At 54.8% G+C, this 14,876-nt stretch overlaps 2 protein-coding genes across 2 annotated transcripts; both read left to right on the top strand.

Annotated features, from left to right (window-relative positions):
* Positions 1–34: 34 nt before the first annotated feature.
* On the top strand, positions 35–8,193 carry LOC34617599 (the record flags this gene model as incomplete). Its single annotated transcript, XM_026337300.1, has 13 exons — positions 35–58; positions 2,453–3,076; positions 3,294–3,401; positions 3,517–3,592; positions 3,729–4,210; positions 4,500–4,633; positions 4,751–4,851; positions 5,149–5,366; positions 5,537–5,808; positions 7,421–7,450; positions 7,668–7,708; positions 7,833–7,961; positions 8,075–8,193. Coding segments are annotated over 13 exons (2,358 nt in total), but the record flags the coding sequence as incomplete, so codon positions are not given.
* Positions 8,194–11,903: 3,710 nt separating this feature from the next.
* On the top strand, positions 11,904–14,011 carry LOC34617597 (phosphatidylserine decarboxylase proenzyme 1, mitochondrial). Its single transcript, XM_026337294.1, has 8 exons — positions 11,904–11,966; positions 12,126–12,245; positions 12,399–12,530; positions 12,698–12,835; positions 12,975–13,091; positions 13,339–13,411; positions 13,639–13,742; positions 13,913–14,011. Exons 1-8 carry the CDS (start codon positions 11,904–11,906, stop codon positions 14,009–14,011), a joined length of 846 nt encoding a protein of 281 aa, XP_026193079.1.
* The last annotated feature ends 865 nt before the right edge of the window (positions 14,012–14,876 follow it).

The following is a 14,876-nucleotide window of genomic DNA, read 5'->3' as shown; positions in this document are numbered from 1 at the left end:
GCTGTAGCTGTAGCTGTGAGGAAGCTGGTGCTGCCGCTGCGCACCGTGCGCAGCGGCAGTCAAAGACTGAGTGGCGTAAAGCTGGCAATGCATTGCAGTTGCTGATTACTGTTGCTGCATTGCCTGTGGCTCCTGGATCCTTTTTTTCCTGCTCCTTAGTCCGTCAGCTGCGTGTCGAGCTCCTCTAAGGAGTTGAAGGGAGCTCTCGTTCCTCTCCCTGCAGCTGCCTCCTCGGCTGCCTGTGGTGCCGTTTTTATCGCCTATCCGCAGGAAGGAAGCTTCCACAGCGCGCTTGCTGCTCGCGTTGCCGCCGTATTCCCTGCCACTGCTGGCCAGACATCACCCGTTTGCTGCTCACGCATGCATGCTCGTATGCCTCTCGCGTTAGCTGCAACCTACTAGCACCCCTCCCTCTCGCCCTCGGCGGTGAATGCTGCTATGCACCTCGGAGCTTGTACGCCCCTGTACCGCCTTCGAGATAGAGCAATTCGCGTGGTGCTTGAGAACCATCGGCTGCTTCGAACCTCTGGATCGATACGGATGCGGTGTTGTCGCGCCTCCATGCCACGCGTGTTGCGCTCAAGGCGTAGAGAAAGAGAGCGAAAGAACGAACGGAAAGAGCGAGAAAATCAAGAGAAAGAGAGAAATAAAGAGAGAGAGTAGGTACCTGTGGGGTCGGGTCGGCAGCAGCCCCAGCGGCCGGCTGTCATAGCGCGTGCGTTCCTGCCCCCCTGTTATTTTTTTAAGCGGCTCCTGCTGCAAAAAGACGCTGCGTTTTTTGCAGCAGTAATTCTACAACGCTTCCGTAAATTCGCGGTGTGTTAGGAGGAGGCGTAGGGCAGTGCAGCCTTGGCACCAAGGTTTGGAGACTGCTCTCTCTTTACCACGGAGATTAAGGCTACGATCGCAGCACCGCGAGCACTGCCTGCACACACACACGCACACGCACACACACACACGGCAGGCCGCATTTTCTCGCGCTTTTCTAGCTTTAAAAGAGGGGTCTACAGCCTCTGTGTGTATCTTGAGGCGGATTGTTGCCAACGCTCCGAGGCGACTCGCAAGCTTCAGCAGGAGGCGTCTTGCTACCCTTCCTGCAGCAGCAGCACGCGGCAAAAGACCCTGCAGCTCTCTCGCTGCGTATCGCGCGCCACGCAGCAGCAGAGAGGAGGCACCCTGCAGCAGCAGCCACAGCCAACAGAGCACCGCTGATGCTGCTGGGGTTGCACGAGCTGCCTTGGCAGCGTTTGCAGTCGAGGCTGCCGAGGCAGCCATCCCCAGCGGCCGTATAGCCCCCATGCGACAGGAGTAGAGATCTGTCTTGTACAGCGGCATGCAGGAACGCAACTCGCGTCTTCGAGCGCCTCTGCTCCTGCAGCTGGTCTGTCTGCTCCAACTCTGCGTAGTCAGCAACGCTGACGGACTCCACATAGCGCCATACGCACAGAGGCTGTGCACGAGCAGGAACCGTCTTTCTAGCGAGCTGGCTTTGCTTGTGAGCCCCAGGCCGCCAATCTGTAGCGGAAGCCTCAGGAGGAGCCCCAGCAGCAGCAACAGGAGCAGCAGATGCGTGCTGCCAAGACAGCTGGGGGATCAGGGTTCAGTTACGTCTGCTGTAGCTCCTACTGCTACTGCTGCTTCTGCTGCTGCAAGCAGTAGCAGAAGTAGCAGTAGTAGCAGTAGTAGCAGTAGTGGCAGAAGTAGCAGTAGTAGCAGTAGTAGCAGAAGTAGCAGTAGTAGCAGTAGTAGCAGAAGTAGCAGTAGTAGCAGTAGTAGTAGCTACAGCAGACGCGAACTCTCCTTCTTGAGTACAGCGGTAGGCAGCGGCAGCAGCACTGCTTGGTGCGATGGAAGGGGGCATCGTGGGGGGTTAAACGGCAGCAGTAGGACTGGCGGCAGGGGCAGCAACAGTAGTAGTAGCAGCAAGCAGGAGCTTGCAGCCCTGCGATACTCGACACCCCGGTAGGTGATGGATGTCTGCGCTGCAAGCAAGCCCCCAACTCTAATAAGGCCTGCTTGTCATCGTGCGCGAGTAGCATCTTGCTTCTCACCGTATGTTTGCTGCATCGATTTCTGCAGGAGACTCTCAAGAGGATTGGAGAGACGCCACGCAGCAACGCTGCCAGCGGCGACATCGGCTGCGGCTGCTGCTGCTGCTGAAGTGACTCGACGCCTCGTGACAGCGCTTCGCGGCAAATCTGCAGCAGCTGCTGCGGCAGCAGGGGCTGCGGCTGCTGTTGCAGCTGCTACTGCAGCTGCTGCAGCATACGTGCTGCAATCCTTCAAGCGCCAGACGCGTGCTGCGTATCGAGAGGTAAGCAGCCGCCGCTCCCCCCCTGGCATCGCGCTGTCTGTCTGTCTGTCTGTCTTCGAGGCCCCTCTTGAGGCTCGAGGGCGTTTCTTCCGATCCTTCTTGTATTGCGGAAACACTGCCAACGAACGTGCTGCTTAGGTCTTTCTCAATCGGCTGCTGCTGTCTCTCGACCTAAAGAGTACTGCAGACCCTGCTGCTGCAGAAGCAGCAGCAGCAAAAGCAGCAAAAGCAGCAGCAGGGCGGCAGCAGCGGCATTCTTCGGCAGGTGCATCCTTGGCTCCTTTGGCCTCAATGCTTATCCAGCTGCAGCATCAGAAAAAGGAGTTGGGCAAGGCATCGGAGGACGCTACTGCTGCCGCCGCTGCGGCAGCTTCTCTGTGTGTGGCCAGAGCACCACCCCCCTCTGCAGCAGCAGCAGTAGCAGCAGCAGAAATTACAGAGGAAGGAGCCATAGATATGCGTCCTCTGTTGCCGGGCGCAGCAGGGGCAGCACCGAAGGGCTTCATTGGGGTGTACCGACAGCTCGCGCGGTCTCCCTACGTTGCCTTATCGCCTTCCCTCTGGCTGTTGCGGTGTCTCGCCCCCCATCTGCAGTTACCCCGCAGCAACAGCAGCAACAGCAGCAGCAGCAGCAGCGTAGCTCTACTGGCAGCAACTCTCCGGAAAGTTGTCTTGGGGAGGGCGGCTGGGAAGTGGTCTTTAGGCGTTGTGGCGGATCTGCAACAACTCATCGTCTACGGCTTCCGCTCAAACCCCAGAGAGGTACGAACTATAGCTGTACGTACACCGTGAACTCTTGTCTACCTTCCAGCAGGTGCAGCAGCAGGAAGTCTTGAGGGCATCCAGCTTCGTGTTTCTGAGCCGAACTGGCGCGCTTCGAGGGACGCCTAGTCCTTCAGCGGTTGCGCAGCCCCCATTTGACGATTCAAGGATTTCAGGCATAGTAGGATCTCGCGTTTGCTCGAAAATATTTTTGCAGATTGCGGGAGCTCTAAGGGCGGTGATGGAGGAGACCAAAGATCTCGGAGTTGCCTTGGATTTCATTTGCTTGGGAGATATTCTTCGGCTCCAAGGGCCTCTGCAACACGTACTGCCGAACCCTAAACGCTAAGCACAACCGGCGTCCCTCTGCCTTGGTGTCAGCGTGCAGCAAGTAGAAGCGAAAGATTTTTTCTCGCTTTCGGCTTGTGCGCGTGCTGCAGTTGCTGCGACCCCTTTGGGTGTCTCTCTGCGCGGGCGGAGCCGAGGAACTGGACAAGACTATCAAGGAGAGGAAGCGTGAGTTCTCATTTGTTCCCCTTTCCCCAATGCCTACAAGCTTTGGAGGTGATGCTGATTTTTTAGAGTCTTTTAAACTGCGTGCCTTGGTGGGTGCACATACGACTTTTGGCCTGCGTCGGTGCTGTTGCCGCAGAACGGATGTACAGAAAGCATGTGCATCAGCTGGTGCAAGCGGCCCTCGAGTGCTGCCCACTCTTGGAGAGGCAGCAGCAGCAAGAGCAGCCGGAATATGTTGGGCTTGACGGCAGATTTAGCAGCTTCAGCAGCGGCGAGACGGAACAGGCAGACACCACCGAAGCGGAGGCCTTCCTCGAGCCGCGCGAGCTGCATCAGCTGCAGTGGCTGCGACAGCAGCAAACCCTTTTGCCGGGGGCTGTCGCTGCAGCAGAAGCAGCATCAGGAGCCGTCCCCTCCCCCTCCGCAGCAGCAGCAGCAGCAGCGGCAGCAGCGGATGGCTTGCCCGTAGGTTGGGAATTGTTGGGACTGACTGCGGCAGAAGCTGCAGCTACTGTCCTGCAACAGTTGCAGCAGCAGCAGCAACTCCTTCTGAGCGTGGGGGGCGAACGGAGACTGCTCGCAGACGCAGTCAAAGAAAAGAATGACAGACCTCGCATAGTGAGGCACTCTTGCTTGCGTACAACGAACACAGCTGCTGTTCCTTCGTGTGGCCTGCATGCCGCCCTTGTTGCTGTCTGCTGCGCATACAGGGAAGCACGGGGGATACGGCAGAGCTAAACGTGTTAAGAGCCTGTTTTTATACCCGTTTTTTTCAGTCTCTTTATGGACCTTTGTTTTGCCTACGGCTTCGCTGCCTGGTAAAAGGAGGCGTTTGGTGCATCCGTGGGGGTAGGGTTGATGCGACTGCGCGGACTGCTTCTGCTTCGGCTGCTGCTGCTTGCTACAGGAGTTGCTGCGAATTGCCACAGAGCTGCGAGGCCTTGGGGGCGGCGATTTTTCTGATGCATTTGGACCCTCCGAGCCGTTTGCGCTACCAAAGGAGACAGCCGTCTCAAAGATTGCAGACGCCTTCTCGGACACGTAAAGCAGACAGACGCCTTGAAAGCCTAATAAACCTCAGCAGCGTCTCGCGCGTTGCGCAACAGTGCGGTGGTCTCAGTTTTCCTTTTCTGCTGGTGTTTTCTGCTCATACCGCAGGATACGCGGCGTCATGAATGATCTTAAGATGAAGAATCTGCCGGCTGACGCGGTGCCCCCAATGCCAGAGCCCGACTCACAAAAGGCAGCCGAGTTTGAAGGTTTGCAGACGAAAATTGATGGGTTGCCGCCTTTCTCTGTCGTGCTTTGCTGCTGCTCTTGCTGCTCTCTTCTGCCGGCACTGCGAAACTTGCTGCACTCGCTTATGCTGCCCTGATTGCCTTGGCTGTCACCACTGACTTGGTATCCTAGTTGCCATTCAGCGTTCCGCTGCGAAAATCGCTACAAAAGAGACGCTGCTGTTTTACCTCGGCGAAGTCTGCCGAGGCGCGGTTGAGCGTTGCCTGCAGTGCTTCTTTGCCAGCATCGAATGCTGCTGAGCGTTGCTGCTGCTGCAGAATTTAAAGAGAACACAAAACGCGAGTTAGAAAGCAGCTGGAATGCCTTCTTCGACGACTTTCTAAGAAGACAGCAGCGCCACGACGAGGATTCCGCGCAGAAGGAGGCTCACCAGCAGCACGAGCCCGCGTCCATGGTCTACTCTCCAGAGGCTGTCGCTGCGGGTTTGCCGGAGAGACACGCTGAAAAAGGGAGGCAGCGAGTGATCAAGCTGCTGGTAAATTGCTTGTTGCTGCTGCATGCAAATCTGGCTGCTGTGTTGGGCCTTGCTGCTGCTGCATCCGACCTGGCTACCGCCGGGTTTCGCTTCATGCCGGTGAGTTCTATGCCTGGACACGATGTGGGGTGTATGAATACGTGGACGTTGTTGCTGGTGCTCTACTGCAGCAAGAAATGGAGTACTGGAAAATGCGATTGCGGCAGCAGCGGCAGGTTGAGCTGTCGCAGCAGCAGCCAGTCGCCGCTGCGGCCGAGGGAACAAGCGAACCCCCGTCCGAAGAAGCTGCCGACGATAATGCAAGCAGCGGCACCAACAGCAGCAGGTTGCATGCGTTGTTGGACGCTGGCTTTTCAGTTGTCATAAAGACACCGTATTCAGCAAAGGACCTCCTCAGAGAAAAAATGGGTGCGCAACATGAGCAGCAGCAGCAAGAGCAGCAGCCAAAGCCTCTCGAGATGTGGGAATCGGAGGAGTAACCCATGATTTTCCCCTCCTCACATCGTTTGTTGTTGTAACCTTTTGATGCTCTGGGTTTCGAAGTGTAAAGTGCTGTAAAGTGGTTTTTATTCAACTTTTGCCGTTGCACCACGAGCCTGGAGGCCACCTTTCGTGGCGAGCTGCCTACCTAGCCCGCTGGATCTGCGGCTAGATATATGAGTGCTTCATCAGTGATATGGCTACAAACAGTGCTAGAAAACTTGAATGTCTACACAAGGGTAGAGGAGCCCCAGCGGGGAGCAGTGTGCTATGTACCCCTCGGAAGGTTCCTCTCCGGCTCTGAAGGGCTTTCCGGTTCCTCGGATTTCCTCCGTTGTATTTCCCTCGCAAACTCACGTCTTCATCTCCTCTCACCACTAAAGAGGCTGTGGGAGTCTCCAGCGCAGGGTTGTATGCCGCAAACGGCCAATGGGGTCATTCCACTTTTCTTCGGGCGCCCTCTAATTGCCAGGAAAACCCACGTGTTTGTGCATCTGGGTGTCCCTGTTCCACCTTGATGCTCGAAGAGCTGAAGACGTGACGACTTTCCATTTGGGTACACACGGTTCAGATTCTTAACCCTCAGCCGTACAGCCTAGGTTGGGCCCCCGAATCGGAGGAGGCGTACTAACCGAATTTATCGAAATGCGCATCAGGAATTCATTTGTGACGCTTCCTATTGCCTAGAGGCTGACTAGAGCCCTACGGGTGGCTGCGGGTAGCGTGAGCCTTGACGCACCCTACCGCAACGCTAGAGACACCGTGATACACAGAAGAACCCCATGCGCCTCTGTCATTGCGCAAGACAAAGGGCACACACGCACTTCCTGTTGCCGGTAGCCTGCTTCTAGCTTCAGGGGGCTCATCAGTAGCATAAAATGGCAGACGTTTCAAAACGCCAGCGCATGACGCACTGAGCCCCGCCCGTGCGGCTCCAAGCTTCTTTTTTAATAAAAAGATTAAAGCTTCAGGCCCCAACTTGATAAGTCGAAGCTTAGGTGCAGGGCTTACGGCATTTATACACATTAGGGGTAAAGGAACGCTGACTTTTGTCATCGGCAGCTGATTCGCAGGACGGCAGTACGGTGGCGATTGCACTGGATCCTCGGCTGGTATTGCAACTGCAGCGGCATCAGCGCCGGCAATAGCCACATATGGACTACACGACTGCTTGATTCCCTCGACAGAGAGCTACGTTCCTCTTGTATCGGCCCCTTGTCGTTTCTCTATGCGTCAACTGACCACTGGCCGCCGCAGTTTGGCGCCTCCGCGTCTGCAGCCTCCTCTATACTCAAGCGCAGGTTTATGTCTTTTCTCTCGTATTTCGGCTTTCTTTACAGAAGCCGTTATTTCGGATCATCGAGACACTTGAGAACCTCAGACGACCCCCTGCCCCCGTGCCATTTCGCGTCAGCACGACTCCGCTACGGGCTGGCAAACACTGCTCCTGTTTGCTGGCATATTGAAATATCGGTGCGCTTTGCAGTAATTTCCGGGCTTATTAGCAGTCTCGCCTTTCTACTGGTGGCAGCAGAGTCCGGCGCCTCGCGGCGATGCAGCAACTGGCGATGCAGCACCCGCCAGCAACAACAACAGCAGCTGCTGCTGCTGTTACTGGTGCTTCCCCTGACTTCCAAACATGTGAGGCTTCTCACTTCGCTCCTTATCTGACTGCTCAGCCTGGAACTGTCACTGATGCGGAGTTTGGCTTCCGGACCGCGTGCTTCCCCCTCACAAACTTTGCGGCGTGCCCGCAGAAAGGGCAGCGGCACAGGAGGTGACTCTGTGTCAAAAGCTGTGATTAAGCATGCTCCCACACAGGACCACCCCCTTCGAAAATTCTTCTCGTCGAGCTCAAAAGCGTATGAAAACCTGCACAAGAAGGGGTTTGTGCAGAACCTCCGCCTGTATAGCCTTGTTGTAGAAGACTATTTTGAAGCAGGGCTCAACGGCCTGAAGGCAGAATACATACTCTGGTATCCGTAGTGCAGGCCGGCGGCGAAGTCGCTGCTGCCTCTACTCGCTTGTGCTTTTTTGCAAGGGCTGCTCGTGATGTCTCCACCGTTCTTCGAGTTGCGGCGGGTGGGTGCTTTTGTGCTAGTTGTCATTGCAAAGGCGCGCACCAGCGGCACTCGCAGCAGGACAAGCAGAAGCAGCGAATTTGGATCACCTGCTTCTACATGAGTGTGTGTATGTGTCGGCGTGCTAGCACAGGTCCCCGCGTGCAGGCAGGAGTGATGTTGAGCGCCCTGCAAGGCAGCACAATAAAATCAGTGATACTGCTAGCCTCACCCAGCCTTTTGCCACTGCTGCCTTGCCTGTTGAAGCCTCAAATGCTGTCCTATAGGCAGTGGGAAATGCGAGAAGCAAGCTGATTCTCGAAGCAGCTGCAGAACAAGCAGCGCGTCGCTTCCTGCAAGAGTGTTTGACAGACACTGCATGAGTTAACGATGCAAGGACGGTCCCTCTCCAATTATTTGCCTTCCCAAATCTAAGAAGGACTCGGTGTGCAGAAGGCACGCATGGCTTCGTGGTGAATTTGGCAAAGGGATCTGAAGCAGTATTTTGAAATATCTGAAAGGGTCGCATTTATGAAGCATGCGAAGAGGTGTTCGTCTTTAGCGAGGGATGCACACTGGTTCCCTTTTGATGGACACGGCTTCTCAAGGAGGGATTTGTACAAATTTGCTCGCAAAACTAATTCCTGCCAACATACTCCTCTCAATGTGTCTAACAGTGTTAGCGCTTCCCTGACGGCGTTTCGTGAGGATTTCGTTCCCAGCCACCATCTTCCTACCCCGAAACCACCTTACCCAATACCAGCAACTATGGCCGTCAGGCAGTCAACATGTTTGTTCCTCTTGAGGTGTACCTACTGTCGTGAAATTCTGCAGCTTTTGCAGCCGAAACAACAACGGGGAAATCTCTCAGCTCCTAGTTTCAGCCATCAGCGATGCGACCCCTTCCATGGAGGTCCCTGCCGCTGTGAGAGCCAAGAAGGGAGCGATGTGTTCATATCAAAGAACAAAGGCGAAGGCGTTCCAATCGGCTCATCTGTGCCGTCAACTCTCTAAGCTTCTCTGGGTGCGTCTTTCGTGTAATCCTGTAGTTTTGTACGAGCGCCCCCTCACGGAAGCAAGCAAAAAAAGCACTTTCGCTCAACTCAGAGCCAGGAAGATGCTGATGCTAATCAAGCAAGAGTCCCCGAAGTAACTGAACCACGGGATGCCCTTACGGCAACACCAGCCACTTCCCGCCGTTTCTGCAAGCTGAGATGCTTGCTGCCTTATCGAAGTGCTCAGAGCCAGCCAATCAGCCTTGCTGCACAGAGAGAGCTTCTTCTCAAGCGTATGTACATATATACTTATACGTGGAGACATGTGTTCTCTTAAACATAGGACAAAACTTAATAATCATTGAACGCCCTTCCAGAAGAGTGCACTTCTTTCCACCCTTCCCCTCCTCAGGGTTGGGGAACACAGGAAGAGGGAAGGCTAGGGTATATTGAAGTCAATACACCCTCTAAGCCCCCAAAGCAGCTGCACACAACCCACAGCGCATAGGCCTACAACTTTGGCTCTCTCACCCCATTGATCTAGTGGTCCTCTGCAGCAAGCAACATATATGAACGGCCTAGTAAAACGTCCTGTTCTTGACCAACAGTTATTCGTACACGCATAGTATACAGTGCCGTACTGTAGCGTAGCCCGCCACAAAATGTCTTGCCCACCGTTGCACTTCATGAATAGCCGTCCGCCGTGCTTGCCGTCAACTTCTGGAAGGTACTGTTTATTGAATTTTTTGATGCTCCCGAGTGCAGGGGGCACCCGGCCGCATGGAGTGAGACGCGCAGTATGTGCTGCGAATATCTGAATAGCTAGTAGTTTGCTAGGGAGCTTAATGAATAGCTAACCGGCCTCTTATCGATCTAGCTGCGCTGCATCTAACTTGCTGCACTGCATTTTCCTGGTTTGCAGGCCATCTGCCAGGCTATTGAACTGCTTTTGTCTGAGTGAGCAGCGCCTCGCTGCAAGTATCCACACACCACACTAGGAGGAACCTCAGCTCTTCGAGTATCAAGAATCACACCGTCTGCGTTCGGCCACAGAACTCTAGAACCTCAAGCCTACAGCTAAACATTAAACAGCAGCTGGAGAACCTAAAGATTTCTCAAAAGATCAATTTGGCTGTCGACGTCGCGAGGACGCGTGTATGGGCAACAGCTGCTGCAGCTGTGATGCCTGGTATAGCTGCTGCTGCTTCTTTCGCACTGCACATGGAAGCATTATCTCCACAACAGCGAACTCTCTTAATCTTCTGCACCGAGCTCCCCTTGTGCATCATGCTTTGTTGTTGCTGCTGCAGCTGCGAAAGCCTTCACCAGCGCTGCTATGAGTGGCCCTGTTGCGGGTGTAGTGGCAGTTGGCAACACAGTGAGGCTTCCTTTGCTACTGCAAGGATTCGCCGTAACGGTGGCATCCCAATGGAGCCACCATCTTGTTTTATTGTATCCGCCATCTGCTACTGTTGGGTGGTTTATCTGCTGGGTTACTTACTTCCTCAGTGCCCTCCGGCAGAAGCGGCAGCTCTCGGCCCGCCAAATTTACTGTAATCTGCCACAGGCTTATTCTCGTAAAACTGCTTCCTGTTGAACTTCACAATGCCGTACAAGTTGCAGAACGTTGGGATGGCGAAGAATGAGAAAGGGACCCAAGGACGATAAAATAGGGAAACGTCGCTCAAAAAGCGACGCAACGAACTGAAGCCGCTAGCACCGAGAGGATGAGTCATTTTTGTTATTGGGAAAAGTCGGCTACAGTTGATGCGGCCGCTGCCGCTGCCGCAGTTGAATGACGAGATGCTGATGGCGCGCCTGTGCAGGACGCGAAGATGTGCCGAGTAAACGGGAGAGACGGCAAAAGGTTTTCTTTGAAGCGATGATGCGTAGGAAAAGGAAGAGCAGGTGCCTCCAGCTAGAGGAGCATGCATCGCATCCCAACCTCCGGCGGAGGCTGCCGCGTAGCTGCTGCTGCAACCACCTTTTCGGCAGTGAGCCGTTTACTGCTGTTGTACTATACTTATTACTGCTCTCTGCAGTCTGCTATTGGTTCACACAAGGCCAACTTCTTGTCGCCTCTGTGCTGCTGCAGCGGCTTGGGGCATTTGGTTATCAAGCGCCTCTCTAACACCTCAGGCATTGGGAGTCCTCCAATTCGCTGCGCTGCGTCAAAACCTTGGACGGATCGTCCTAACTGGTTTCATGGTATGTTGTGCATCGTGACTTTTGATATGTTTTGGAATTACGTCTTAGTACCAGGACACTGGCAGCAGCAAGGCAAACCCTGAAGGCTGCTGCTCGCGCAGCATCCCAGACCGTGCTGGAGCACCACGAGTAGCGGAAGGGAACCAGCTTCTGAGGCATCCTCTTCAAGCTTTGCCGCATATGTAGCTAGTCGTGCATCTCCTCCTCATCGACCCTCGGCAGCCGACATCCGATCGCTACCCACGGCAGCATTGACAGCAGCCGACACAGTCGCAAGACCATGAGAATTATTCGTCGCTGGCTTAACCCTTCTCTGCGCTGGAGGGGCAGCCGCAGCCTAGGGCTCGCACTGGCAACCACAGGCTGCCTCTCTTGGGTGGCTGCTACCAAATTCAAGGAGGCGATATTCGTGACGGGCAATCCCGCGGATGTGCAGGCACCGAACAAGGTAAAGACGGGGTACTGGTCAAGATAATGGGATGGCGGGGAGGAAGGGTCTGCTTGAGCGGGAAACCGTGACTTGGGATGCGAAGGCGAAAACGCTGTGTGGGTGCATAGAGAGCGCACGCGCACACACAAGCGCCATGAAAAAGATGCACAGCTCGAGTCCATATTTGGCAGCATTCCTGTCTTGTGTTTGTATTCGCCTCGAGAGCTCCTGGGAGGCCCACTTTTCTAGCCAGAGTCTGGGGGTGAACGGCATGGGGTTCGATATATAAATTGCATGTTTTTTTCAGCTTTTTTGTCTGAGGCTCGTCTTCGGTCGTGCGCGTTCCCGCCTTATGGGGCGCCTGATGTCGTGGCGTATCCCGACATCTCTCCGGCCTCTCTTCACCTCGGTTTTCCTTCATCTGCAGGTCCAAACTCTAAGCCCCTTTCCTCTAACTTCAAACCCTTGCTAAAAGGAGGGGGTTTTACGGGGTCACAGGCATCGCGGCTTACTTCCGCGCTGGCTGTCGAGGGCGAAGGAATTCAAGAGCATACGTCCTAAGAACGTGTCTTGTCTGCATATGCAGCCGTCGGCGGCAGCTGACAGTCGCTACCCGCTCGAGGCGTATGAGTCCTTTGGGCAGCTGTTTTGCCGCACGCTGAAGGACAGAGCAAGGGAAGTGATGGACCTGGCGCCTCTCGCCATGGTAAGTGAGGGTGAAAGCTACGGTCCAGATGCTTGTGTGTGTGTTGGAAGGGAATCTCCTGGGGGGGGCGGTTGGCTGGCTGTGTGCTTGGATTCGAGTGTACGCGTGCGCGCTCAGAATTTACGCGTCTTTCTGCATGATTGTGTGCTTTAGGTGAGCCCCTGTGACTGCACCGTCTCTGTTGCCGGCGTTGTATCGGGAGATCGTGTTCCGCAAGTGAAGGGCGCAACGTACAGCCTCAAGGCCTTTCTCGGTGTTACACCGCAGGCGAGGGAAAATCATAAAGTGCGTTCCTGGTATTGATCTGGATGCGGATGTTGCTGTTATTAGGGGTCGTGGCGCCACTGGCGTACTGCACGTGCTCTGAGTGATGCATGCATATACATACATGCCTACGTGTGCTAGCGCTACAAGTGTTCTTAGAATACCCATGTTTGTGACCTTTCTTACAGCTCATGTACTGCGTGCTCCACTTGGCGCCACACCATTACCACCACTTCCACGCGCCCTGCAACTTCTCGCAAACCGTCCGGAGGCACATGCATGGCGAGTGTCTCCCCGTCTTCAGATCCTTCCTCTCCAGATTCAATGTACGCCGTAAACGCCTGTAGCGTGCGTTGGGGTATGGGGGAGCGGCTGTACGGTAGCACCCGTTGCGGCAAAGCGGTGGCTGTTGGCTCGCAAGACTTCAGGGCATGGGTATACGCGAGGTCGTGGCTTTCTGTTTAGGATATCTTCAGTGTGCAAGAGCGCGTAGTGCTCAGCGGTAGCTGGGCGGGTGGCAGCTTGCACCTCGGAGCTGTTGCCGCCTGCAATGTCGGGAATATTCGCCTTGAAAAGGAACCCGTAAGAACCCTTGGGTCTCAACCCCAAGCTTCCGTCTTGCTTGACTAATTCTCGGGGGTGTATGGCCGCTGCACCTTGGTGATCATTCATTTCGCTTTTGTACACCCGGAATTGTGCTCCGTAGGTCTCCTGGCAAAAGGAATGCCGCTTCTTACGCGTCTTCCTTAGCTACGGGGATTTTGAGTGTATGTACGTTTATGTGATAGGCCTAGTAGGGTTTGTGCTTTTCTCGTTTTTTGCAACACAGGATCTGACGACCAATCAAGACCGGGTGGTACTGAGACATTTAGGCGGCGATGTTGAGATCAAAACTTTTAGAGGTAGCCAACCATATATCTAACATCATGTGTGCACGTAAATCTACGCATCAGTGTACTTCGTGTGAGGGCTTCTAAACCATATACCGTAACAACTTCGGGGCCGCAGTACAGCTACAAGGCTTGCGTGCTGCTCCTCTCCCCGGGTATCCGCTTTCTTCCTCTAGTGCGCGCATGCCAAGCCGCTCCAAATACCACTACCCGCCTGTGTCTCTTCTTGCTTTTTGCAGACAAGCCACTAGACTTTGAGGTTGGCGCCCACGTGGGGGAGTTCCGACTTGGCAGCACAATTGTCTTGGTATTCGAGGCTCCACAGGACTTCGAGTTCTCCGTGGTACGGAAGCTTTGACACTTAGCTGTAATCGACTGTCTTTAGGGCGCTAGTAGTGCATTTGAGCCTCGGTCAGTTGGTTAGCTGCCTGTTTTTGCTGAACTAGCCATGTGAACCTGCGAGCGCGCATTCCAGTGGGCAGTGAGTGAGCCTTACGATGTTCATATTCGCAGGCCGCAGGAGATAAAATCGTGGCTGGAAGCAGGCTTGGGGGAGTGGGCCCACCCGTTGTAGCGAAGGATGCGGAGAGCCGCAAGTTCCTTCACTACTAAAGACAGCCAGTGCTACCTAGCTAGCCAGTTAGCTAGCAGCTGTCTAACCGGCTGGCTAGCGAGCCAGCCGCCCGGGTGGGTACCGGCTATTCTTTTGCGTAGATAGAAAAGCAGCTAGCCCTGTGCAATGTAGCTAGCTTGCTGGGGATCGAGTTGGTTAGTTAGGCCGGTGGCTAGCCGTGTGGCTAGGGAGGCGGGCGGAAGGACTTGCTGGCAACTGGTAAGTACTCAATCGCGCCGCGTGCCGGTCAGCTGTTTAGGGGCGTGGGCAAGCTGAGCCAGATGATTGGCTAGCAAACTGCAAAGCAAAGTTCCCCTTTAAACAGTTTCTCACCCAGGGACCTAGCCACGCTTCTAGTTATCTGCCTTTGGTTATTCAATTGACTGCGTGTTTGCATGTGTGTCTATCTAGCTAGCGTTTTCTGATGGGCACTGGCCGCGGTGAGTGCCTTGCATTGACAAGAGACCAGCTAGCGAGGTTAGTTCTTAAAAAGACCTCGGATCAGCTGCGCCGCTATCTGGTTGGCTAGCGAGGGACTAAGCGCTGGCCAGAGGTGCACTCTGATTTTCCACCGTGTCCGCACTTTTTTTGGAGCTCAGACAGCCGCAACAGCTGCGGTGGCTCCAGTGTGGAGACGCGTGCAGCTGTCTGTGGAAAAGACTTCCTCAATAAGCCTTTGCCTTTTTACTTTGCACAAGCTAGACGGCAGCCAGGAAACCAGCTAGTCGTATTCGCATGGCAATCTGTGTAGCAGCAGCCGCTGTTCCTGCTGCTGCCGTTTCTGTATGAGCCAGGATTCACATTGCGAAGCAGCTCGTACATTATTCATGCTCTTTGGCTGCGGAACGCAGCCCTTGCCGGCAC

The sequence above is a fragment of the Cyclospora cayetanensis genome, unplaced genomic scaffold, assembly GCF_002999335.1.
Source record: "Cyclospora cayetanensis isolate NF1_C8 unplaced genomic scaffold, CcayRef3 CcayRef3_contig_175, whole genome shotgun sequence".
Classification (NCBI taxonomy): Eukaryota; Apicomplexa; class Conoidasida; order Eucoccidiorida; family Eimeriidae; genus Cyclospora; species Cyclospora cayetanensis.
This window is presented reverse-complemented; position numbering and strand designations above follow the sequence as displayed.

Coding starts and splice junctions, on each gene's coding strand:
- LOC34617597 (XM_026337294.1), top strand. CDS start 11,904: ATGTCGTGGCGTATCCCGACATCTCTCCGGCCTCTCTTCACCTCGGTT. Junction 11,967..12,125: donor CGGTTTTCCTTCATCTGCAG/GTCCAAACTCTA, acceptor CTGCATATGCAG/CCGTCGGCGGCAGCTGACAG. Junction 12,246..12,398: donor ACCTGGCGCCTCTCGCCATG/GTAAGTGAGGGT, acceptor TGTGTGCTTTAG/GTGAGCCCCTGTGACTGCAC.